The sequence below is a fragment of the Carlito syrichta genome, unplaced genomic scaffold, assembly GCF_000164805.1.
Source record: "Carlito syrichta isolate Samal-C Ts95f unplaced genomic scaffold, Tarsius_syrichta-2.0.1 Scaffold301936, whole genome shotgun sequence".
Classification (NCBI taxonomy): domain Eukaryota; kingdom Metazoa; phylum Chordata; class Mammalia; order Primates; family Tarsiidae; genus Carlito; species Carlito syrichta.
Window position 1 is genome coordinate 435,884 of NW_007246032.1, and position 26,811 is coordinate 462,694.

At 44.9% G+C, this 26,811-nt stretch overlaps 1 protein-coding gene across 1 annotated transcript in view; it reads right to left on the reverse strand.

The window, feature by feature from the left end:
• Positions 1–26,811, reverse strand: part of CSMD2 (CUB and Sushi multiple domains 2) — a 169,832-nt gene that overhangs the window by 140,999 nt on the left and 2,022 nt on the right. Inside the window, exons 2-3 of the mRNA XM_008055741.2 lie at positions 11,378–11,580; positions 5,539–5,730 (exon numbers count right to left, since the gene is read on the reverse strand). Coding sequence (XP_008053932.1) covers positions 5,539–5,730; positions 11,378–11,580 — 395 coding nt within the window. The remainder of the gene's footprint in view (positions 1–5,538; positions 5,731–11,377; positions 11,581–26,811) is intronic.

Sequence of the window (26,811 nt, forward strand, 5' to 3'; positions counted from 1 at the left end):
TCGAGGACCTGTTTGAATCCCAATAACTATCATTAAAGGTAATTGTTTGCATTTCATCAAGCATCAGAAATGGAAAAGTTTAAGAGCACACAGCATGCAGAGGGAAGAAAAAATCATTTGCACATCTGTCTAACTCTGAAATTTATACTCCAACTCTAAAGTTATTGTCTATACCTAGCTGCCTTAGAGACTCTTAATTAATTATTGGATGAAGTATGAGAAATATTTACTCTATAGCATGCACCAACTGAAAGTAATTTGTTTCAGCAGAGTTCTAATGTACTTGAAAAATTTTATCATGACCTTTATTATACTGAGGAAATTTCCTTCTGTACTTATTTTTAAAGTTTTTTTATGAAAGGATGTTGAACTTTGTCAAATGCTTTTTCTGCATATATTGAGATGATCATGTGCATTTTGTCTTTCATTTTGTTGATGTGATGTAGCAACAAACATTGCATCCTGGAGTCAAAAACTATTTGGTCATGGTAAGTGGTTTTGGTTTTGGTAAGTGGTTGAACTTGGTTTGCTAGTATTTTATTGAGGATATCTTGCATGCATATGCAACATATATATTGCTCTGTCACTTTCTTTCCTTGCAGAGAGAGAGAGAGAGAGAGAGAGAGAGAGAGAAAGGAAGAGGAGATTCACCTTCCCAAGGCAGGAAAGGGGGGGCCAAAGTCAGGAAGCATGGCGACAATCATAGCTCAAAGAGCACATGGCCACACTAGAGTCAAGAAGACAATAGCCCCTGGTCACATTTTAGTGGGGATTTGTATGGTACAGTAGAGGAGGTGCTGAGTATGATCGGCTGAAGTTAAAACCTGGCTATAGGGGCTGAGGGGAGGGTGGAATGATAGAATTTACTTTGTAGTGATGGGAATGTTTTAGAGACAGTGGTGGTCGTAGCACAACATTTTGAATGCACCAAATGCCACTTATTGTTCACTTTAAAGTGAATAATTTATGTGATGTGCATTTCTCTTCAATAAATTAATTTTAAAATTACCTGGCTCTACCACTTTCTGGCTGTGTGACTTTAGGAAATTTACCTAACCCCTCTGGACCTCAGTGTCTTTCTTCTATTGGAAAAAGATAATATCTTCTTTGTGGGGTAGGTGTAAAGATTATTGGAGATGTTTGCTAAAGCATTTGGCATACATGATGGAAACATGGAGCCGTTGCTGTCTGGAGGCATACAAAATACATGATCTTCTTCTACTACCTCACATCCAGTTTCCAGGCGAGTTTTGTGGGTATTTACTAAGAGTTCCAGTGCACTCAATGTCAGGAGGAGTGGAAAACATGATCACATTCACCTGCCAAGCACAGCTGGTCTCCTGCACTGTCAGTGCTCTTGACATCTGCTCAGGGCTCAGATACATTCCAACTTTCCAAAAGGCCTTGTCCAAGAGCATGTGTGCCTCAGTCGTATGGAGATGATACAAATCTCCAATTAGTCTACCTGGTCATCCTCCCCTGAGATGACAGGTCCTTCAAGCAGGCAGGGAGGGGGAAGGTGGCTGGGTTATACAGCAACCTACGTACCCAGGGACCTCCTGGGCAGCTTCTGCAGATCCCGGACCAGGACTCTCCCTACACGGCTGGGGCTGTCGTACTGTGGCATGAGGGGTGGAGAGAGAAGCTGGAAAGTGTGTGGGGTCATTAACAGAAAAACATGGTTGAGACTATAAACACAGTTTGGTGTGGAAGCCACAGGCCACCATCAGTGGTTGGCAGTGGACTCAGTTAACAGTGAGCCCACAAGGAGCACAGAGAGTCATTTAAGGGGTGGCCAGAAATCCAAGATGTGATATTGAGGTGGAATTAAAAGGGTATATCCAAGTACTGAGGCAAAGGGCAGTCAATTGCTTGCCACAGAGCTAAGTTTTATTGCCTCATGCTGAGGCTTTTACTCCGGGAGAGGCTTACAGGGCTGGGTTAGCCCCTATCAGGGTCTCAAAGAAATGACAGGTCTTCAGGTTGGGCCATATAAGCCCTAACAAGGCTGAACATAAAACCTGAGTGGCCATGAGTAGCACATTTTTCTCCATAGCAAAATATAGCCCAAGGATCATCCTGAATACCAGAAATACTCAAGGAGGCACTGATTTCATGTCAGACCTGATGAATGGCATCTTGGGTACATGATCTCTTTTTGTTTCATTAAAACTCAATGAGTTATGGACTATTCCTCCTGATTAATAAAGGAGGAAACTGAGGCTTGGAGAGGTTAAGTAACTCACTCTGAGACTCAAACCCACACTGGTCTGGCTCCAACATCCGCCATTTCCTGTTTTCTACCACCTCCTGTCGATGGTGGTCATCGGAGTAGATGAAAAGTGATCCTCCCTACAGGCCAGCAGGGGAAGAGCCCCACTTACAAGGGCTTTCTGAGTGAGGATGGTTTCTCAAGTCATCTGCTTGTATCTCACTCGCCTCCCCTCTAGAACCCTCTAGAGAGCAGAGGGTTAGATAATTGGGACTGACCAGAGGACTGGACGATCAGGATAGCACTGTGAACTGTGCAAAGCAAGACTGCAATGTCCAGTCCATGGAGAGTGGCCCTGCCAGACCAGCATAGAAACAGCCTGATGTAGCCAGGGAGAGCAGGAAGCCTGTGTCATATGAGAGGTCCCAGCTCCTGGGGAACCTTCCCAAGGCGGGGACAGTGGGGCTTCCATTCTGGGCAGGGGCTACCTGACTCCACTTCCCTTTGCCAGCTCAGGGGCTTCTCCCCTCTAGTGTGCCACAGACAGGGTGGGTCTGCATGTTTTTGAAACCACCCTGGTACTCTCCCACCAACCCCCAAAATGCTCAGTTTGTTTGGGTTCTAGGCCGCCAACCTGGCACAGCTCTCTTCCACAAGGCTCCCTGGCATCTGGCATCTGCTTCCCACTCAGGACCCCAGTATGGGCTTCAGTGCCCTCTGCCTGTTGTGCCTCAGGGCCCTGGAAGGATTCCTGGGCTGCCTCACCACCAGGGGTCTCCTCCTGCTCAGGGTTCACTGAGGAGCCCAGTTGAGTTTACTAAACCATGGTTGCCCAGATGGGAGTGGGCACAAGCTACTGACCATTCTAGATGACCAAGAAGTGGACGGGCTGTACTGAGGGTGGGAACTGTGGAAAGGGCATCAGTCTGAAGTCATACTGTCATGGCTCAGTGACTGTGTGAATTTGGGCAAGCTATCCACTTTTCTGAGCCTTCATCTATAAAATAAAAGAAGAATAACACATACAGTGTTCACTATGAACTAGGTATAGTTCTAAGTGCTTCATAGCATTTTCTTTTTTAATTCTCAAAACAATCCCACAAGGCTGGTACTATTATTTTCAATATTTTACTGGTGAGAAGACTAAAGCACAGGGAGGTTAAATAGTTTGTCCAAGGCCACACAGCCTGTTGTGGTGAAGCCAAACCTGAATGCAGGTAGTTGGAATCCTGAGCACTATTCTCACCACGTGGTGATTTCAATTACGATAATGTAGCTAGAAGATCTAGCCCAACGCCTATCATGGGGATGGTGCTCAACAAGTATTTGTTTTCTTCCTTTGCTTCCTCCCCGTAATGAAGGGTTATCAGGGCCAGCTAGGCCCACTCATGGCAGAATGCCCAGGGAGCTGGAAATTAGAAGCTTGTCACTGGGATTCCAGCTTATTTGAGAGAAGAGGCAGAGGCATTTATTTTGTTGCCTGAGGAACATTTCCCAAAGCCGAGTGTGGAAGAATGGGCGATGAAAGCTGAATTAACCTCTTTGCCCTGCCTACAGCACAGCTATTGCTCTCATCAGCTTAACCCAGCACAGTCCTCCTCCTCCATGTGGGACTGCCTCGTCTCAGAACGTGCTTTTCTGTACAACAAGTCTGAGAAATCACAACCTCAAGAACGCAGAATTTGGAAGGGGCCTCAGAGGTCATCTGATTCTCCCCTGAGCCTCCCCAGAATTTCCTTGCCCAGAGGGAATTCTGGCTTACAGAAGGGAAGTGAGTCCAAAAACTTGAAGGAAGCCAGGGAAAGAAGGAAGGAGGGAGGAAGGGAAATTAGTATTTCTTGAGATGGGGATTAAGTGTGTCTTCACCCCACAATGCCATAAGGGAAGTGTGTTTACCCTCACAGATGAGAACACTCAGGCTCATAGTTGAAGCAATTTTCCCAAGGCCACCAAACTAGAAATGGCAGAGCCAGAAGCTAAGCCTGGATCTGTCCACTTCAATATCTCATGCTGTTTCCAACACCGTACACTATGTAGTTAAGGGCCAAGCTGGTTCCAGAACCCAGGTATCGAGCTCCTGTCCCTGCACAGTCACCCTGCTCCTGCCCCACACAGCCAGGGAACTCTTAATTCCCGCTGAAGAACAGGGCTTAGTGTCTTACCTTCAGTGCCAAGCTTCAGGCCATGACTGGCAAAGACCAGTCCTCAGATACCAGGGCAGTGCCTACCGTGGAGCCTGCGTGAAGACAGATGCAGGCCAGGGAAGTTCCTTGCACCCATTGCCAGCAGGGGAGGTGGCACATCAGGTAGGGAGATGACAGCGTTTGTATTCAGACTGTCGTGGGTGTGAATCTTGGCTCGGCCATAGCCTAGCTTGGTGATTTGGGGCAAGATATCCAAATTTGTCTAAGTTTCAGCTTCAAGTATAAATGAGGAAATGGTCTAATTTCAGAGAGTTGTGGGGAAAGTTAAATGAGGTTCTAAGGAAATGCTCAGCACGGGGCAGGCACACAGTGAGGGCTCAGTGACTACGGATTCCCTTCTCTTCCCTTCTATACCCAGCATTGACACGGGAGATAGACGCACTCATTATTTCACCTAAGCAAAAGAATCCCATGGAGGCGGGCACCTGGAATGTTTGTTTCTATGGATTTCCCTTTCTTTCCTCTCCCTTCTCCCTTCAAGTTCCCTCTTCCTCCCAGTCTCAAGTTAGAGGGCAGGATTATTCAGGACCCACCCCTTTCAAGTGACAAGACCTTTAAAGTGACAAGAACTTTCAAGTGACAAGTCCTAGGCCTTCCATTTCTTCATCTGTCAAATGGGGGGATTTTAAGACTGAAGACATCTAAAGAAGTCAAACTCAGGTAACTGATGATTTCCTTGAGAAGAGGTAGAGTGAGTTTATTTTCTTTACACCCTGAGCCTGTGGGTGCCCACTAGTGCTTCAGGTAATAGAAGGATCATCTTGGAACCTGCCTGTCCCCGCTGACCTAAGGTGACCGATCAACCGCCATCTAACCTATACAGCATGGGCCAGAGAGAAAGGGACAGACCTGCCTGGCTTGGAACTCTTTGGGGCCATTTTAGCAAGGGAGGATTTGTAGTGTTGTGCAAGTGTGGAGTGTGACTGTGAGTGGGCAAGTGTGGGTACACACGCATGCAAAACAGGGCTAACACTGGGATTTCTGCAGCTTTCATCTGTTCCAATTCCCCCTGCCCCTGGCTCCAGACGCAGCTGCTCCTGTGTCGAGGGCCTTGTGTGGAGGGGTCTGGAGCACACAACCGTGAGCCTGGAGGGCAGAGTGGGCCCTGCAGCTGCTTTGTACCGATGCACGTTGGCGGGCTGGGCTGCCAGAAGAACCTGTTCTCGATCTTCACACAGCTGATCTCTGCACTTCCCTGCAGCGCGTAGCCAGGGTCACACTGGAACACCGTGGAGTCGCCAGCTTCCCAACTGTTACCACTCCGACTCCCGTTCTGAGGGACCCCGGGGTCATTGCAGGATGTTGCTGTGGACACTGGGGCAAGAGAACAGAAGCAGGAGTGGGGTTACCCCGGTGTCTGCCAGACAAGGAGGCACCCAGCTCATCACCCTCGCCGAATGCTGTGACCAGCACCACTGCCGCGGCCACTGGTACCTCCTACCATCAGCACTGGCTGTGGCAACAGTGCTGCCATTCTCACTCCCATCATTGTCACTGCCCCCCCACCACTTGTGATCACAGTCTGTCATTCTCACTGACATCATCACCACCATCCCTGTCATGAGATACCATGCGCTAAGTATGATCGCTCTGCTGATTGTAGCAGTGAGCTCAGTCTGATTTAAGAATACAAGCATTGTTACATAAACCAAGCATTGCAATTTTGTATAATGTAATTAACATGACAGAATGAGAAAGTGACAAGATAATTCAGTCTATACTCTGTATTCAATCAGAAAAATTTGCAGAGGAGTTTGGGAGTCGGCCTGCCTGAATGCTGGGCAGTGGTTATGAAGCTGGAGGAAGTCCATGCTCTCTTGCGATGGCAAAAAACCAACACCCATCGGACTGAAGTCATGGTGAAAGAAAAATCACATATTTGTAGCAACTGGCAGAGGGGAGTTCAAAACAAACATAAGTTGCTGAGATGTATCAAAAATTCAAACTACTCAGAGATTTGAGAGATGTCTGTGGTCTAGTACCTAACCTAGTCTAATGCAGAGCAGGTATTTTTTTGTTGTTGTTGTTTTTTGAGTTGGAGTCTCACTCTATCACTCAGACTGGAGTGCAGTGGCCGCTCCTGGCCACTATAGCCTTGACGCGCTAGGCTCCGGCAATCCTTCCGCCTCAGCCTTCCAAGTAGCTGGAGCTACAGATGTGTGCTACCACCCCCCAGGTAATTTTTGATTTATTGTAGAGATGAGGTCTTGCCAAGTTTCCCAGGCTGGTCTTGAATTCCTGGGCTCAGGCAATCCACTCACCTTGGCCTCCCAAAGCACTGGGATTACAGGCTGAGACACCGAGCCCGGTCCAGAGCAGGTATTTTATAAGCGAATGATGAATAAATGATGGAAGGAAGAAGTAAATGAATAAAAGGGTGAGTGAGTGAATGAATGAACAAATGCAGCATGAGAAAACACACCAGAGAAAATGGTTCAAGAGTAAGTCCAGAGAAAGGATCCTGAGGTGGCTGCTCCCACGGCCCAGAACTGACAGCAGGTACTAGTACCCAGCTATGTCATCCTCCAGTCTGTGGTCAGTAGACCCTAGGGGTGGGGCGTTCTGGAAGCCACAGGATAAAGAATGCTCATTTGCTTGGAGGGCCAGTTTTCTCAAATATTTTAGGAAAAATTACTTTTACACTAGAACAAAATAATTTATTCTGGATTAGACTATAAAATTCACATGTGTTTTCAAGTAAAAAAATGAAGCCTCAAAGAAATTTTGTGTTACATTCTGGAGAATGTAACTCCAGACCTCCTAGAGATATGCACCCAGTCTCTTCTGCTCTTAGGAGGACTTCAGTGGAACAGTCTGAGAAGCAGAAGCCTAGGGCAACCGCATACACTAATGTCATTAATTACAGCATCTAGGATTGTATATGAGTCGAAAGTTATAGTATCTAATACCTTATATAACTAAGGCATTGCAAATTATAGCCTACAACCACATCTGGTCCTGTGCCTACTCCTGTAAATAAAGTTTAACTGAAACACAAGCACACTCATTTGTTTACATATTGTCTATGGTTGCTTTCATGCTATGGTGGCAGAGTTGAGTTGTTATGACAGAAACCATACGGGCCCATAAAACCTGAAATGTTTACTATCAAGGCTTTTACAAAAAGTGTTTACCAATCCCTGGTACATGGCATCATATCTTAAGCACTACCTTGAGATCACATTTCAAAGACTATCTTTTGCTTTTATCCAGCTTTAATCATGAGCACCATCAGTGATCGACTGCCACTATGCTCCAGCCTCATTTGTAAAATCTTCCTATACAGCAAGCCCAGTTCCCTCTGCCCTTTCTCCCCACAGGGCCTTTGCACATGCTGGTCTTTCTGCCTGAAATGATCTTGCTGCAGCTCTTCTTACAAGTGCTCCATCACATCATTCAGTTTTCAGCTCCAATATCACCTCCTCTGACACCTTTTTCTGGACTTATCCTTCAACTCTCTTCTGGCAATTTTATCATATTATGCTGTTTTGTCTTTTCATAGCACAACCTGTAATAATCTTGAAATTTATTTGTTCGCTTCTTTATTGCATCTCACTTGTGCATCTCTGTGAGAACGGAAACTTTGGCTGTTTTGCTTTCAACTCTATCCCTAGGGCTTAGAACAGTACTCAGCACACAAAAGTGTTCAGTAAATATTTGTTAAATAAATGAATGAATGAACAAATTACTACCATCTGATACTTACTGAATTTATTTATAAGCATCAATCTTTTGCTTTCCTATTAAAAAGAGACTTAGCTTTCATCTCTAGCTTTATAGTACACTGTACAAATGTAAATGATTCTCTGGAAGAAAAAGAGCTCACTGTTCTGATAATACCTGGAAAGATTATTTATATGGGAAGCCATGGAATGCAATGGTTCAAAGCCAAGGTTTGAGAATCAGACATAACAGCTTTTGGTCCAGGCTCTGCAACTTATTAACTAGATGACCTTGTATGAGAAACCTCAGAGCCCACATCAGCAGCATGGATTAATAATGGTGTCCATACCTTCAAGCTTTGTGACAATTACAAGCACTGATGCAGTGGAAGCTTCAGTGGTGCCTGCTTAATAGATGCTGAGATTATGCCTTCTTCTCACCTTGTTTTGCTCTCACTTTCTCTTTAATGCTCCTGAATTTGTGTTGCTTGGCAAACACCCGAGGAAAGGCTGAACCACGTGGTACCGACAGAATGTTAGATGTTACACAGTCATGTTTACTTAATAAAGCCAGGCCTGCACTAATCGTCCCTGGCATTTCTGTACAATCCCCTGTCAAACACACACTATAAAGTTAACATAGGGTGAGCCGTTCTCGCTTCCCTAGAGTAGTCCTGGTATTTGCTAACTGATGACAGCAACAGGGAAGGTGACCTTTCCCAAACCTGGGTTATGCCCGTAACACTGGGCCAGGCTGTCATGGCTATCCTGGAACCTAGGGTAGGTAGCTTTGACCATGCCCACTCTCCCTGGGCCTAAGCAGTACTGGAGGTAGCTTGCCCAAGGAAATCTTGTATTAGGGAAAACCATCCATTCATGTGTTCATATCGTCACATGCCCATTTGCTCATGAAGCAGTGAGTGAGCACTTGTTGCATACATAGGCTGTGGGGTGTCTGGGAGGCACAACAAGGCTCTAATCCACTAAGTGCTTTCAGTGGGCGTGGCAAGCAGGCACCCAGCTTCACGACAAGGCAGATGCCTGGTATTGACAGTGTGCTGAAGGAATAGAAGCAAAGTGCTGGGTGCCACAGGCTACAGAAGCTTATTCTGACTGGGGACATCAGGAGGCAGTGGCATCTGGAATGAATTTTGAAGCATGAATAGGACTTCTACACATGGGGCAATGCACAGAGAAGCAACCCGCACATAGTGCAAGACAGTGCCTGGGCACTCTGTCCCACGTGGCCACACTGAGGACACAGTGGAGGTCAGATCATGCAAATCTACGGGGGAATTTGTCAGTACAGTTATGGGCCTTTAAAAAAAAGTCATCTCTATCAGCTTGGGCACAGTCGGGGAAAATACATGCCTGGCTTTAATTATTCATAACACTCCTTTCCCCAGAGGGCGGGCTGAGCAGTCTCTTCAGCATTCTACCCTCCTGACTGCTGGGAGATCCTTTCATTACTTATCCTGCAGTTTCCAAAGCTCCTTCCATGAAATACTTGTCTCTTGAGATGGCCTCGGAAAAAGTCACCCATGATCAAATATGTTTGGAAATTGTGACCTAGCAGTCATTTTATAGATTTATATGCATTAATAGAGCAAACATTCTCTGAGGGCCCACATTACAGATGATCTCTTTAGGTCTGCCTCACCCTCAGCACTTCCCAACATTACTTGATCACGCAAACTTCTTTTTCTTGTAATACCAATTAATATTCCATGAAACTCTTGGGAGTAGACTGGAAATGCTAGGCTGGAAGCTCACATGAGTGTTAAATGGACAGTTAATAAGTATAAAGAAATGCGATCCTGGAGACCCTCATCTGCTCCCCACGCTGCTAAGTGCTCATCTCCATGGAGAAGACAGATGCATAAAAGAGCTAGAAGTCAGATTTGCAGCCCTGCTATAACCTCAGTGGTGCCAGAAATATACCCCAACCACCCTTGGCTGATTTGCCAACAGAGAGAGAGAGCTTGGGGGCAAAGGCCTGACACAGGTGCCACATAGACTTGCTCTGGAATCACCATGGAAACTCCCCCCTACCCACCCCCCTCCTGCCTGCCACTGCAGCCACAGTGGAGCAAAGAGATGGTAATGAAGACGGCTGCTGTATAATAAACATAGGCAGAAACCGAGGCAGAGTCCCTTGTTCGGGGAGAGGAGTGACGGAAGAGGCACTTCAGAGGAGACGAGATGATGCATTCCAGGGAGAGGCAGGGCCAATCATGTAAATTATCTCATACTGGGACGTGGATGTTTGAGCACTGTCCATTTTGGGTACCTCTTTGTCATGCTCTTCCATAATTGGCTATTACAGTGCATAATTAATTGAATTTAGATTACTCATGTTTGGCTTTCAGTCCTTGCTGAGACCTGCACTCAACTAAGAACCTGGGCATGTGGCATGTCCTATCAGCTCTTTCATAACTGTCCCCCAAATCACCATCCACATGTAGCTCCATGTCCCTCTACGCTCTCTGTGCTTCAGGCACAAGGGCCAGCCCTCGTGGCCAGAACCCACGTTCCACTTCTGCGCTTGTTCACGCATTCTTTGCACCTAGGATGATGTCCTTTTCTTGCTCTTTCATCTGGAGTGGTCCAACTCAGTGGCACCTTCCCATACTACCTCCTCGAAACACTTTCTCTTCTTGAGTAACTTCTACTCATCCTTTAGGTATGAGCTGGGGCATCATATTTTTGTTGTTTTTGAGTTGGGGTCTCACTTTGTTGCCCAGGCTGGAGTGCAGTGGCATGCTCATGGCCACCACAGCCTCAACCTGCTGGGCTCAGGCGATCCTTCCGCCTCAGTCTTCCAAGTAGCTGGAACTACAGGCCTGCGCCATCATGCCCAGCTAATTTTTGGATTTATTGTAGAGATGAGGTCTCATCAAGTTGCCCAGGCTATTCTCAAAACCCTTGGCTCAGGCAATCCTCTCGCCTCAGTCTCCCAAATTTGGGATTACAGGTTTGAGCCATCACGTCCGGTGTTGGGGCATCATCTTTTTTAGAACATCTTCCTTGATACCCCAAAGTGACCCTTTTAGCCCAGATTTCTCCACCCAGAAACGTATCAATTTTGTCTGAAAGTGTCTGTGATCCCACCTGTCCTCTCTACCAGAGTAAGCTCTGCATGGATATTTGAGCAGGCACTAACCACACACCAGGCACATAGTACGTGTTCAATAAATATCCTTGCATGGATGGAGAGATGGGGGGAAGGAGGGATTTGAGGGAGGTGGAGTCCTGTGGCAGTACATGTGGGGAGGGGCTGGCAGAGGGCTTGCACAGACCTGAGAACTGAATGGCAAAACCCTGCTTGCTGGTGAAGAAGTCGGTGCTGAACTGCAGGACGACTGAGTTGAAGGTACTGTGAAGGTCCTTGGGCAGGGCCGCACCACTCAGCTCCTTCAGTAGAACCCCGCTCTCCACAGGTCCATCCCAGATGCGCAGCATGTCGTGAACCTCCTCTGTGTCGAACACCAGGAAGTGGAGTCTGTACGGAGAGAAGAGGCAATGTCACCCTGGGCTCAGCACCTTCTTTCTAGGGGCTTTGGTCAGGGAAGACCTTAAACCTATGAAGCTCTGCAGGAATGGAGAGAAGGCAACATCTGGCAGTGTCCTCATGATTCTAGTTGACCAACTCCTCCCACAGAGGTAACTAGTAATGGGAACAAGGATGAGGGGTATAGGTTTTGTGCATGTTTTTTATTATTATGAGCTCCATGTTGCTACCACTGTCAGACTGCACCCTTCTCTTCAGTCCCCAGACTTTGCCCCTGAGTCCCATATCTTCATTATTCCAGATTAGAAGGGGGATACTGAGAAGGCAGGGTCTGGACTGGACAAAGGATAGAGGTTAAAAAAGTGTGCGGGTGGGTGGAGGGCAGGGGGGAACTGTGGTGTCTCTGAGAAGCTGGCCTAGCCACGGTGGAGGCAGGAGTGAGCCTAGACTTCGGTCCCTAGAACAGAACTCTGGAGATAACAGCTAAACACAGGCCTGGCTTAGAAAAATCCCTGCAAACCTCAAGAGGCCAGGTAGGGATCTCCACATGGGGGATTTGCAGGCCAGAGACAGAACTCTCAGAGCAAAAGAGCTCAAGTAGTGACCTGAATTTTTCTGGGACCAAAATTCTGGCAGCCAAAAATGCCTTGGCTAAAGGCCTCGGTGACTCTCTTTCTCTCTTGTTAATCATTGTTTTATTGTGGAATAATTTTAGACTCACAGACAAGTTACAAAGACAATAGTTTCTGTAGAACCTTCGCCATCTCTCCCATTGCTAACATCTTATATTTCCATGGTACATTTGTTATCACTAAGAAAGCAACATTGGCATACTACTATGAGCTAAACTCCAGACTTTATTTGGATTTCGCCAGTTTTTTTCACTGATGTCTTTTTTCTGTTCTAGGATCCAATCCATTTATCACTATCTCTTTTTAAAAATATCGTTTTAACTTAAAAAAAATAAGACATGCTCAAGGCAGAAAAAGGCAAACAATATACAGATGTACTGAATTTAAAAACAGTCTCTCTTCCATACAACCAACCTGTTTTCCAAAGCTTTTCACTTAATGGTAGGTTTGGGGCATATGCTTCCAGACTTTCTTTCAATGTGTACACATATATAGTGTTCCTTCAAAATGAGACCATGTTTTACATAGTTTTATGTAACTTCCTTTCTCTATCTAATACTATATTATGGACATATATAGCCCCTTCATTTCTTTTTCTGCAGAAATGGACATTGTTGTGTTTCACCATTTCACATGAAACTGCAAGGAACATTCTCATCTTTATGTAGCTTTGCACATTTCTGCTAAGGTTTTGGTTGACTTGTAGGAATAATTTTTGTGGGGGAGAAGAGCATCTATTTAACAATCTTAAAATAAATATTGCTAAATTATCCTCCCAAGTGAGTTTTTAGGACTAATCTGAATGAGTCTCTTGGGTTTCCTAGGTAGAACCTTTCATAGATATAGGTGGGGATTCCTCAACACCAGGAGCTGTGTGAGGCTGGGGCCACACACTGGATTAAAAAGGGGGAGAATGTGCTTCCCAGAAGGGAAAGCAAACACACACACTTACTGCTGTGCCAAGCTGCTCCCTTCCTTCTCTGTGTTGCTTGATGCACTGTGAAATCAGCAGCCAACCACAAAGGGGACCGAATGTCAGCTGTGGGTGCGGTTATACATGCTCTCAGAAAAGAGAGATTGGCATGGGCCACACTCATCAGGGAAGGAAAGAGGAAATGGGACTTGAAGTTTAGGTGACATGACAAGGACATTATTTTCTTTGGATTTAATAACATGAAATGAGAGCTGGAGGCAGAGAGGAGGTGAAGTTGTCTGGGAAGAAAGGCAACTCCATACTTGAATTCAGGTGGTATTGGGATGCCAAGGAGAATACAGTTGGACTGAGAGAGGGAAGACAATGAGGGTCTCAGAGTTAGCTATGGGAGTTTGGGCTCCCTCCTCTTTTATTTAGAGACTGACTCTACCGACCATCCGAAGTCCCTGAGGGTGATCAGTTGAACAAATGAGTGAGCGAAGCAATAAATGAATGAATGAATGAAATCCCAATCTGACAGGAAGTTGAGAAAAGCAAATATATGGAGATCAATAGACATGAAAGAAAGCATGTTTCTATAACAACCACTGGGTACAGGGCACTTTCACATGATTCCATTGAGTCCGTGCAAGCATTGTTATTTTGTAAGCAGCATCAGTCTCATCTTTTAAAATGAGCATACTGAGGCTCTGAGCGGGAAAGTAACTTGTCCAGGGTCAAGGGCTGGTTAGAGAGTAAGCTGGAATTTCCATTATATAATCGTAATCCAGGTCAGACTCCAGCATTTCTGCTCTTCCCCTAACAACGCAGCCTACATTTCTAGGAGGAAGACGATGTGGCTGAGAGCCAGGCATGGGCTGGAGAGGCTCTGCCAATAATCAATAGTTTATACAGGAGTCATACACAAGGACTGATATCCCAGACCACAAATTTAAAATGCCAGTTCACTGCATTCAGCTTAGCTGATCTGATAATCAGACAAAGCCAAAGACTTGGCATTGGTGTTATGGACAGGAGCGCAGGAGAGGGGAAGAGGGAGACAAAGGGACAGAGGCTCAGGTTCCAAACCTCATATGCCATTCATTGTTTTAAACCCCTCCTATGTGCTGGTGCTGGGATATAATAGTGAAGATGACAGGCAGGGAGCTATTTTCCAGCAGTTTCTGGAGACAGACAATATCCCCACAGACACAAACCCACTCAAAGATTATCAATTGTGCAAATGCAGGGAAGGAAATGGCAGGGGCTGAGACAGAGCATCCACTTTAGATAGTGTGGCTGGGGAAGACCTCTCTAAGGAGGTGGCATTTAAGCAAGATGACAGGCTCAAAGAGAGGTGGCCACATGGACAGCGCGCTGGGTGAGAAGGGGGGAGGAAGCCTTCTGTGAATAAAGGGCAGCATGTGCAAAAGTCCCAAAGGTAACCAGCCCTGGGCGTGTGAGCAATTGGGAGGCCATGGAGGCCGAAGCTGGGCTGAGAGAGGCAGGCAGAGGCCAGAGCTGATGGGACGCTGTGGATTGGGGAAGGAGTTTGGAGTTTATTCTATGAGCTGAAGGAAGTCACTGAAGTATTTTAAGCTGAGGCCTGACAGGGTCCAATTATAATTTAAGATCACTCTTGCTGCCAGGTGAGAACAGATTGGCACAGGCAAGAGTGGATGCAGAAAATCAGCTGGGGGCTGTGGCAGAGGGCTAGTGCCCCCATCTATTACAAACCTTGATGGTCACCAGTAAAGATTCAGTTTGCCAAACCGACAACATTTATTAAGACTCTTATTGAATACTTTTCTCATCTTATAGCAATCAAAGTCTACAAATGCTAATTAGAGGTTCTGATCAACAGAGATTATTCCAGGTCAAGGCAGATATTTGGATTTGTCTGAGCAGCTCCCCTGCAGATGAATACTGGGTCTTTTTCTTGGATTTGGTATACTAAAAACAGTTTGAGGCTCGCATGTCCACTGTGCCCCCAGGTGGGGTGGTCCTGAAAGGGAGGAAGAGGTGAAAAGGTCTTCCTCCCTACTGGTGTCTTGCGTATGAGTGCATATGTGTGTGTGTGTGTGTGTGTGTGTATGTGTTTCTTTGGGCCACAAACACAAAACAGGCTGCTTCCAGGGAAGAGGGCTGAAGATGAACCATGTTGTGTGTCAGGCTCTGTGTCAAGAGCTGCAGAGATGCACAAGGCTCCGTGTTTGCCCTGAAGGAAGCTGCTACTTACTGAAGGAGACACAACAAAGCTTAATAATATGAGCAATAGATGCTAAAGAGCAGGATAAATAAAGCGCTATCAAAATAACCTGAGGAGAAAGAGAGTTAAGCATTTGTGGAAAATCTCCTATGTGCCAACTACTTGATGCATATTGCCTAATATTCTCTTAAAACCTTGTGGTTTAGAGTCTATTTTCACCATGCTGCTAGGGGGGAACGGAAGTCCCAAGGGATTAACAGAGGCAACTTGTGCAGGGCCAAAGGGCTAGGAAGTATTCAAATCATGTCTGTCTGGTACCAAAGGCCCTTCCTTTACACCATAATCTTCTTTCAATTCAGAGAGGCAAGGGAAGCTCCAAGGAGGTGTCTTTGAAACAATTTTGAAGAGAGAAAGAAATGAAGTCACTGAGGAAGAAGACGGCAAGTGAGGGAACAGCATAGACAGAGGCATAAAAAGAATAACTGACCTCCTGGATTCAGTCTCCCTCCACCCTTTCAATCCACCTGTTCTGCAAGGGCCGAGTGAACTTTCTGAACCACTCACCTGACATATCACTCCTCTCTCTACAGGATGCTGTCAGACTTCCTAGGGGACCACTGAGTTCCTCCTGAGCAGCCCAGTTGCCTTCTGCTCTTCCCCTCACCCTTCATCCATTTTCCTCTCACTCTCATGCTTTAGGACTTCCTTCTGCCTGGAAGGCATCCCTGCACTTGACCCCATACCACCTGTAGTGGGTTGAATTGTGTACCCCCAAAAGATATACAGCCTAACCTTGGTACCTGCGAGTGTGACCTCATTTGGAAATAGAATCAGATGTAGTCAAGTTTCCATAATGAGGCCATACTGGATTATGGTGGGCCCCAAATCCAATGACTGATATCTTTATAAGAGAAAAGGGAGGGAGATTTGGATACAGAGACACCGAGGAGATATAGGGAAGAAGACCACGTGAAGATCGAGGCAGGAATTAAAGTGACGTGTCTTCAAGGAAAGGAATGCCAAGGGTTGCTGGCAACCCCCAGGAGCTAGGAGAGTGACATGAAACAAATTCTTCCCTAGGAACTTCAGAGGGACCATGGCTCTGTTGACACTTTGATTTTGGATTTCTAGCCTCTAAAAATGTGACACCAAATATCTATTGTTTTAAGACATTCAGTATGTTGCAGGAGTCCTAGTAAATGAATACATCACCCGACTAATGTGTGCTGGTCGAGTCCCCACATCTAGCGGGAGCTTTTACAAAAGCTTCTCCATATTCCCCCATCCCCCTAACCTGGTGAGATGCTCCTTCTATGTGAACGTTGTTTGATTGAATTGGTGAGTGAATTAATGGCTCACCAGCTTTCAGAGACCCCCCATAGTTCATCCAAACTCACCTACTGTCCCTGTCAAGCTTGTACCACTCTGCAAGAGACAACTTAAACTAAGGAGGATACTTCTTATTTCTCTGCAAGTGCTGATATCTTACTTTACTGCCCACATCAAGCCCCTGGGATCTTACAACTGTATCTCTGATGCTCTATCATTACCAAAGAGATAGGATCTAGCCCCACAGACCCTGGGCTAGAGCCAGTTTCTGAGTCTAAACCCAGGAGACACTGGGGATACAGCCTCCACGGTCTCACTCTAAATCAGTGCTGTAGGTTCTCTGAGCCTATCCAACACTGATATTCATACATTCAATCAATAAATAGCAGGTTCTAGATACAGCTAGCACACTGGCACTGGTGGTACAGAGAGGACTATGGCCCCTAAATGTGGTACATTAGTACTACAGCGAAGGTATATACAGAGGAGGACCCTAACTTGGGCTAAGAGGATAGACCAGACCTCCTGGAGGAGGTAACGAATGAGCTGCATCTTGAGAGATGAACCAGATGAGCCCAGATGAAGGGCCTGGGCGAGGGGGGTTAGAAGAAAAGGGAGTGTAGGCAGAGGAAAGAGGATGTGCCAAGACACAGACGTGGCAGAGATGGCCCACCCAAGACACTGTGAATTCTTCAGGGCAAACCATGGGTGCAGTTGGTGAGGCCCGAAGCCATGCACTTGGACAAGCTTACCAAAGGAGTATGCAACACAAGAGGCACACAGAGAAGTGTGTTCCGGAAAACAGTGACATTAAGGATGGGCAGGGGAAGAGAAGTCCACGAAGGAGACTAAGAACAAGGAGTTGAGGAAGTAGAAGGAAAATCAGAAGCAGGAGCAGCCACAGAAGTGAAGAGGCAAGAGCCTCAGGGAATGGCGATATGGTCCAAGCTGCAGAAAGCAAGAAAAGCATGACTTCGTGATCCTGGAAGAACCGTTTCCACAGTGCCATGGCAGAATTGAGGGCAGTGAGGAATGAGCCCAGCAAAGAAAGGGTCCCACCAAAGGAAGGGGCTTGAGCTGGCCTCAGTGTCCTAAGTCTGGTATCTGGTTTGCCTGGGTTGCAAACCTGGGTGCTATGACAACCTGCCGCCTGACCTCAGCAAGTATGCCAGCCCAGGTCACTGGGCTCCATTGGGCCCCTTGTTCTCTCCCCTTCCCTTGTGGGGATGCCCTGAAACTCTGTTTGCCCTGCTTGGTCTGGGTCTTGAGTTCACGGCTGACTGCAGCCTGCTACAACCACAGGGACGCCCTGCACTGTGGGAACATCTCTGCTCAAATCTGAGCATCTCTTTTCCTTGAAGCCATGCACTTGGAGGCCCCAGGTCCCACCTCCCACTGCAAACCCTAGGAATAGGTCCCAAGCTACAACTGCTCCAACCTGGCCCTGGCTCCCTTACCTCTTCCCACCAACCCCCACTGAGACTCCACTGTGTTCTTCTGATAAGGCTGGTGTAAGGTTTGTGATACTCAGCCTCAATGACACAGGGAAATTTTCCAGCAGAGCCTAAGAAGCTGAAAGGGTCTCAGATTCTCCCTGCAGAAGGCTACCCCTCTCAAGTGCTGTCTACCGGCAAAGCTCTCTCCTGGGATTATGGCCTTCAGTTATTTCAGTCTGAAGGATACATTGGACATTTAAAAAATAATTTCTACCTCTCTGCTTACAGGAAGTTCATTGGTATCCACTGTACATTGGAAAGACATGCAAAAAGTGAGCAAAGAAAAAAAATCCATGGCATCTTGATGCTGATTTCACCTGCCTCTGACGGGGCCGCAGAATATAAAAGGACTCTGGATGCTCCTCATCAACTGTCACCACTGCGGGAACACAATGAACCCTGCACTGAGATGAGTCATGACACTGGATCTTGACATCAGGGGAAAATGGCATATGAATGAACAGCTGCTGTGGGGAGGAAGGGGGTCAGAAATCACTCCTGTCCCCAAATGAGAATGTGCTTAAATTATCCTCAGTGACATTGGAGAGGACAATAAGAAAATAATACTTGTTTTATCAAATGCCCCCCCAAGCTACCCGAGCTGCAAACCAACAATTAAACCACGATCATAATAGCAAGCAATAATAATTAAAGTATCATGCTATCCAAAGAGCAAAAACCGAGAAGACAGCCCAAAGCCCAAAGCCAGCATTGGCGTCTAGAGCAAAATAAAAGGCTCTTCTTTTTGGGACCAGCTGGTATTCAAAAGAAAAAGAAAGATTCTTTGGTTATTTCAAGAGTGAAAGAATAAAACTGGGCTTCAGGTCACTGAAAAAACTGTGTAATGTTTGTGAGTAGTGACTGGTGTCCTGGACTTAGGCTGTGGCCTTGTGCATCCCTCTAATGTGCTGGGTGACCTTGGGTCAGTTGCCTTCTCTTTATCATCACCCTGTAACTGGAGGCTCTGAGACTGCCTATCATTAGACAGAGCCTGCCCTGCATGGGTCAAAGATTCTGTGGAAGGCAGATGTGTCTTTGTCTTTGGAAGAAATGTTTTCCATAAAATAAAACATACTGACTGTGGAGTCAAAGACCTCGGTACAAATACTTGTTCCTTGATAGCTTTTTGGGTGATCTTGCAGAGCCTCAGTTTACCCATATGTAAAATGGTAGTAACATGAATTGAGCAGTGTTGTTAAGAGATTATAAATGAGATCACATATGAAATATCTAGTTCTGAACTTGACACATAGCATAAAAATCTACAAATGGTAAAAACACCTACAGCAAATTCCATTTTTGCTTGATTTATTTATATTTTTACTTAAGAAAGATGTGCTAAACTCTCCTACAATGATTGTCAATTTTACCTTGTATTTCTGACAGATTGTGCTTTATTTTTTCTTGTCAGGTTACTTAGTGCATAAAGATTCATGATTATTATCATTATTGTGGACTATGCATTCTACCATTTGAAAGAATTCCTTCTGCCTTTTTAAATGTTCTTTTTAAAATCTTTTTTTTTTTTTTTTAAAGAAAAGCATACTGTGATCATCGCTCTTTATCTATGTGTGTTCTTATACTATTCTTTTATCTCAATCTTTTGTTTTTAATATTTTGTTGCTTTTCTGTATAGCAACATCTTTTTTCCTTTTAACCAACCTGAAAATCTTTGCCTTGCAATTTGGATGTTTCACACGTGGGCACCGGCTCATAAGTCCTCATGGCTCCTTCTCGCCCTGCCTACAGGTCGATCAACAGTTAATCTACATGTAATAGTAGGCTTCTTTTCCTATGCTCCATTGTCTGGGGAGGGGGTTTCTATGGGCTGCCCGATATAGACTTCTGTCTGTTCTTTTTGCAGACCCTTTGCTCAGCATCGGAGTCTTGCACTCTGCTCATGCACTTGACATTTGTTCTTTCCTGATCCTTTCACAACGCCTTACACTACAGCATTTTTCTGCTCTGGGCCCTGTATACAGGACCCCCTCCCAGTCTTTTGCCCATCTGTGTGCCTGTAATCTTGATCCACTCCAGAGGTTGCCTCTACTCTGCCACCTCCCCTCCCCCAACTCCTGTTCCCTCCTACCTCTAATGAGGCCTGGAGCCTTGCATTATTTTGTGGACTAGGCACCCCACTCCCACCCAGATCCAATGCAGATCAGTATTGGATTGAGGTATGTGAGAAATTAATTTTTACTGTGTTAACTCACTGAGATTTGGGAGTTATCTGTTATGTTGGTTAGCCATTATTGCTGACTAATACAAACTTATGTCTATCATACTGTTTTATGCTTTTTGTTTATTAGATTTCCTTGCTCTTCCTTCTGTTTTTTAAAAATAAACTTTCTTCAGTAATTTGAAAAGTATGAACTTAAAAAAATTCTACTAGTGGTTATCTTTAAGCATTATTAAAAATACTTAAACTTGTATTTTCTCTAATCATCAAATTTAGGAAAAATGATGTGTCATTTCACTCCTCTTATGCAAGACAGTAAGTCTAAAAAAGGTAATATTGGCAGGGTGTGGTGGCTCAAACCTGTAATCCCAGCACTTTGGGAGGCAGAGGTGAGGGGATTGCCTGAGCCCATGGGTTCGAGAACAACCTGGGCATCTTGGTTTGGTCAAGTCTACAATCAATCAAGAAATTAGCCGCGCATGGTAGCATGTGCTTGTAGTTCCAGTTACTTGGAAGGCTGAGGCAGAAAGATCACCTGAGCCCAGCAGGTAGACGATGAGGTGGCTGTGAGCATGCCACTGCATTCCAGCCTGGGTGACCAAGTGAGACTCTAATCAAAAAAAAAAAAGGTTAAAGGTAACATTTACTGTTCTAGGCATCAGGGCCTCATCTCTTTGGGGTGCCATCATTCAGTTTCCTACAATGTTTTTGCAAGTTCCTCAGGAAATCTATGAGTGCCAATTTTCTGTGGTTTTTGTGCATATCTAAGAATAATGTTACTTTTGTAGGTGAATTATATATTCTGGTGGAATCAACAATTCTTGGGACCAATGACTTTTGACTTTAGTATTATGGAAAAGAAATCTTAAGAGGGTTGGATTAGTTGTGATGGTTGTTCTTTTGTAAATGACTGCTTTATATGATGAGGGCTGATTGTGTGCTTGCTTGTGTGAGTGGGCTTTGGCAAATGCTTGTAGGGATTTTATACTATCCATCCTGAGCTTCTGTGGCTTTGGTCTGCTCCAGGTGCTGCCTCTGCTTCCCCCACTCCCTGCTATCTCACATGAGACTGGGAGTCTTGAATTGCTTTGTAGAATAGGCACCTTTCACACCTGAACTGGTTTCATTTTCATCAAGTTGTATCTAATTCTTTCTCTCTTTTTTTGGCTTGGAAACTCAATGAATCCTTTCATTTCACTGATGACATTTTAGCACTAGTCCCTCCATCCCCACCACCCCTTTCTCAAGAGTGTTTGCTGACCTTTTGTTTTTATTATTCCTTCTGCTCCATTTGCTCATTGTTCTTCTGCATTTATGCTGCTTGAATTGGCACTCTGTCTTCCATGTTTGTCTACTTTTCCTTCATTACTTCCACACATTCACACTTTTTCTCTGAAATCTTAGAGAGATTCCCTAGCTTTGTCTACTATTTCAATGCTTGTATTTCCTACAAGGTAAATGCTGTTATTATGGGTTTTATTTAATTTCTTTGCATTCCTCACTTGCCTCCACCAGGAGTTCCCCTCCCCCATTTTATCATCCATCTTCTACTTATCATCCATATTTCTTGAATTCAATATAGATTCTTATATCTATATCCATTTAAATTTTCTGCAGTCTGTTACAGTAAAACTTTTTCAAGAAATGTTTTTCTATTTACTTGGGGAAATAGCTATCTTTTTATGAATGACATATTTTAGGTGGCATCATATAAGTTTATTTTATTTATTTTTTGCTTACTTGTTTATCTTTGGAAAGGGAGGGATCTATACTGGTCCACTGTGGTCAAACAACAAGGTATGTGCATTTCTTTGGCTGAACTGTTTATCCTTCTCGTAAGAAATGTCAGAATTCATTTCTGGGATTGTAAACTGGCAGTCAAGTGGCTGCATTCTAGCCAATTCAACTACCCAGTGTAACTCGGCTGGATGATTATACTTTAGATAATTTGAAGTAGTTTGTATTTCTTTTTCTAGAAGTGTTCCATGAAAAACTAAATTGCCAGAAAACACCACCACTCTTAACACTACATTTATACCTACCAGGCTATCCACATTCTCTCCTTCAAAAACTGTTTGTGTTCCTTTTGGCTATTTCTTGATTTGTTGAAATCTGAAATTGAACAAAGGAAAACCCCACTGCATGTGTGCTTCTCTGTTCAGTTCCTTCAGGAGGTCAGTTCTTGCAGTGTGAGTACAAGGACCTTCTCTGTTTAAGGTTTAACTCGCTATCATTACTCAAAACACATCTTCTGGAAGCTGCTGGACTTGTGGCCACGATTCCTGGCAAGAGCTGTGAATGCAGGCTTCACTTCTGGAGCCTACTGCCTCCTTTCAGCCAGCTGCCCACTTGCTGGTTAGAGAGGCAAGACAGACTTCAGCGGGGATGTGCAGTCCTATGATTGATCTGAAACTGCAGTAGGGGAATCTGGGCTTCAGGCACAGCCAGATGTCTGTCTAGCCCAGCATGCTCCCATGAAGACAAGCTCCACTGGACAGGGGTCCTGGTTAATCAAAACCATGCCCCGCTCCTGCTGCATGGTGACCAGCTCCAGGAATGGGGTTTTCAGTTTGCTTCCTCTGTTAGGTATTAAGAGGCATCTCTACAGTTTAAAAACAAGGACCCTTAGTCAAATAGTAGCTTTACGGGTGTTAGAAGCAGAAATTAGAGTGTCTAGGAGCAAGAAATTCTCCACTTTCCGTGGGTCTAGATCTCTATAGGGGAAGCACCACAAAGGACTACTCCTCTCCCTTCTTTCATCCGTACTATGTAGCCAGCCATCTATAGCTTCAACCCCAATCGAATTTGTACATAAGAAACAGAACTCTTCTGAATGCAACCAGGATCCCTCAAACAGTATACAGGGCTTCTCCCCGCCTTCCCAGTCAACTTGTCCTCTGTGTTGCTGCTACACTCTTCCTGTTGTCCTCATGCCACCCAGACAGTGAATACTTCCAGAAGTAGCGGTTGACATTCACACGGTCCTCTCTTTCACATGCTTGGGAGGTCTGCACCTTCACCCTGCATGGGGAACTTCTGCTGTTCTTTAAAGTGCACCCTGCCCCCAACTGCCACCTAGAATTATGATCTGTTCTCACAGACACTTTTCTACTGTGTTTTGTACATACTTCTACTCTGGCATGAATGACATTACATTAAAATCTGTAGCAGAAACTGTAGGTTGGATGATCCGTACCTTCATTTCCAAACCTCTCATTTGGTTCCACTACTGAGACTCTAAAAGCAAAGGAAAATTGGTTTTCCACCTTCCCTGAACCAGGAATGGCAAGTTCTGACTAATGAGATGTAGGAAGATGTCTCTAAGGCTGGAGGTTCTTCCCAAATAAATATGCAAACCCTCACCAGGGAAGAGCTCTGTGTCCTTTCCTCTTTCCTCTTCTTCTAGACTGAAACACAGACATAATGCCTGGAGCTGCAGCAGCCAACTAGGTACCATGAGGAGGAAAGCCTCAGCAAGGCAGAACAAGAAGAAAGGTCATGGTCTCCCAGGCAGCTGCACCAGGTCTGGATGGGACCTTCAGATTCTTATTCCAGGAGAATAATTAACCCCTATCTGTTGAAGTCTTAGTCAGTTTTTCTATTTCCATTTCTAACTGATAAAATTTCTATCTACAATACTGGAATCTTCAAGGGAAAAGACTATTTCTTACTTATATTTGTACTTTCAGTGGCTGGCAGAATGCCTGGCACTGAGTAAATGCTCCAAATTTTTGAATTTGAACTGAATGTTGTCACTGTCTTTAAAATGTTCCAAATGGCTCCTCGTTATCCTGAGAAAGCCATTCAGCCTGGTTGTCTGGGCTTTCAGGGTCTGTAGAGACCCCTTCAGGCCCATGCAACCATATTTCTCCTACACACAGCTCCAGCCACATCAAGTGAGGGCCCTTTAATGGACAGACCCTATATTTTCCCGTGTTCATGCCTTTATTCCCCACCCCTAGTTGGAAAGCTTACCTTTGCACCCCCAGGAAGATTTCCCCTCTCCCTTCTCTGTTACTAAACTCCATTGCCTGGTTTGCATTTAAAACATCTACTTTATCTTGAAGGCATCAGTTTGTCTGTTTCACCACTAGATGTGAACCCCTGGAAGACAAGGCCTGGCCTCAATCTGGTCTTTGGGTTTCCCATAGCACAGCATCACACAGAGCAATTTTGTTAAATAAAACTGGACCAGAGTCTGAATAGCAGACTGGAAAGAGTAAAGACTGGAACTGGAAGAACATGTGCAAAACCCACATCACTGGGTACTTGTGAGACCTCAAGCAGGTCATTCATCTCTTCTAGTCCTTGATGACCTCATCTATAAAATGGGGACAATAATAACTGACCTGAAACCTGGTCAATATGGTAGGTATTTGGTAAATGTCAGGTAGAGAGACAGGATCAAGTGTAAAAAGTTTTTTTTGCCTTCCTTTCTTCTCCAATTTTCACCTGAGCTGGCCCGCTGATCATAAAAAGGAAAATTCCTACTCAACACTGGAAGCTGAGAAGAAGTCTCACTCATCTGGGTCCCACCCTATGTTCTGTGTACTGATGACAAGAGTGACAGGGAAGGAACAGCTCATGGGTCTGCTTCCCTGCTGTGAGTGGCCAGGCCTGGATGGAGCTCATTGGCATTCCCATCCCATTCTTGGCACTCAGGATGAAGCCCCAGCTAGATGCTGCAGATGCCACCTGGGTTCAAGGGAAGAGTCCATCTGACTGCCTATTTATGACAGGTACACCTAAGGGTGAGCCTGACCACAGGTTCCTGAAGCCACCTACTCTCCTAAAAAGGGAACTCTTAAAAAGGGACAATCCTTGCCCAACTTGATAGAGTGAACCTGGCTACAGATCATCTGGTGACCCCCAGTGGGTTGGGGCTGAGACTGGGGCAGGGTAGGAAGAGATACATGAAAATCTTTTCCTGCCTGTGCCTCATGGGCTGGCCTGCTACCTAGCCCACATCTCTTCCCACCTGGCATGCCTGCTCCCACCACAGCACAGCACCCACCACCTGGAGCCCTTAGGGGACCCCAGCCTGCTGTACTTAGAGATGCCCTGTAAAATGGACAACCATCTATCCAGCTCCTGGTGGGAATTCTCATCACTTGGGAATTACATATCAGCCATGTCCTAAGTGCTTTTACATATGTTCACTCACCTAAATCTGCATAGCAGCCTTGTGGAGAGTACTAACTTTGATCACCCTGTTACAGGTAAGAAAACTGAGGCACATAGGGTTTAACGAGCACCCCAAGCAGCACTGCTAGTAAGTGTCTAGTAGGTTGGTATCAGAGTCCAGTTTTTAGCTATGACTTGATACTGAATAGACAATAAAACTTGTGAGACATAAAGAATCTAGCTGAATAATCAAACCAAATGGCCCAACTACAAAATGCAGTTGACGCAGGGAAAAACAGATGACATTGTAAAGCAAACATAAATCGTATTCTCAGAGAGATGCAAAATGATAACATGTTGATAAAAACAAAAGTGGGCTGTCAAGAGCAGGCTGGAAACAAAAAAAATGGAGTTTCCTTGAAATAAAAACAAAAACAAGATTTCCAGAATAAAGAATGAGTAAATAACAGGATAATTACTGTTGAAAACATCGGATCATTGGCAGAATAAAAACAGGGCATAGAACTTTCAAATCACTAGAAGAAAAACAAAGCCAATTAAATCAGATTAGCTAACAATGAGAAGAGTTAAAGATAAAAGAAAGCAATAGAGTAGCATAATATATCTTATTTGAAAGAAAGCATAATACATTTAGAACCCTGCACTCTTCAGATTCTAAATATCCATGGAACATAAATAAAACAAAAAATGTGAAGAAGTAAAAAAGGCACAAAGCAGTAAAAACAAAAATAATAAAAAAGATCATATAAAATATATAATAAACTTATATATTTTAACTTTCAAAATATCTTAAGTATCCTTAGGTTTAAAAGAAATCTAAACAAATTACAGATAATTTAGAAATGCGTCCAGTTGAACACTCTATATGAAAAAGACAAATTCTCCAAAAGAAGAATACACAAAGAATTGGAGTCAGCAAAGACAATTAAATATTCTGTTGTCCGTCAAACTGGTAAAGATCAAAAGGATTGACAACATCTAGCAATGTTGTGCCAGGAAGCAGCCCTTCCCATAGACTTTGAGTAGACTTGTAAATTGCTATAGTATCTAGAGGAAAATTTGAGGTCATGTATCAAAATGTGCTTAATCTTAAGAATATATCCTCCTTGGGAGGCTGAGGTGAGTGGATTGCCTGAGCCCGCGGGTTCAGGACCCGCCTGAGCAACTTGGCGAGACCTCATCTCTGCAATAAATCAAAAATTAGCTGGGCGTGGTAGCGTGCACCTGTAATTCCAGCTACTTGGAAGGCTGAGGTGGAAGGATTGCCGGAGCCCAGCAGGTCGAGGCTGTGGTGGCCGGGAGCGGCCACTGTATTCCAG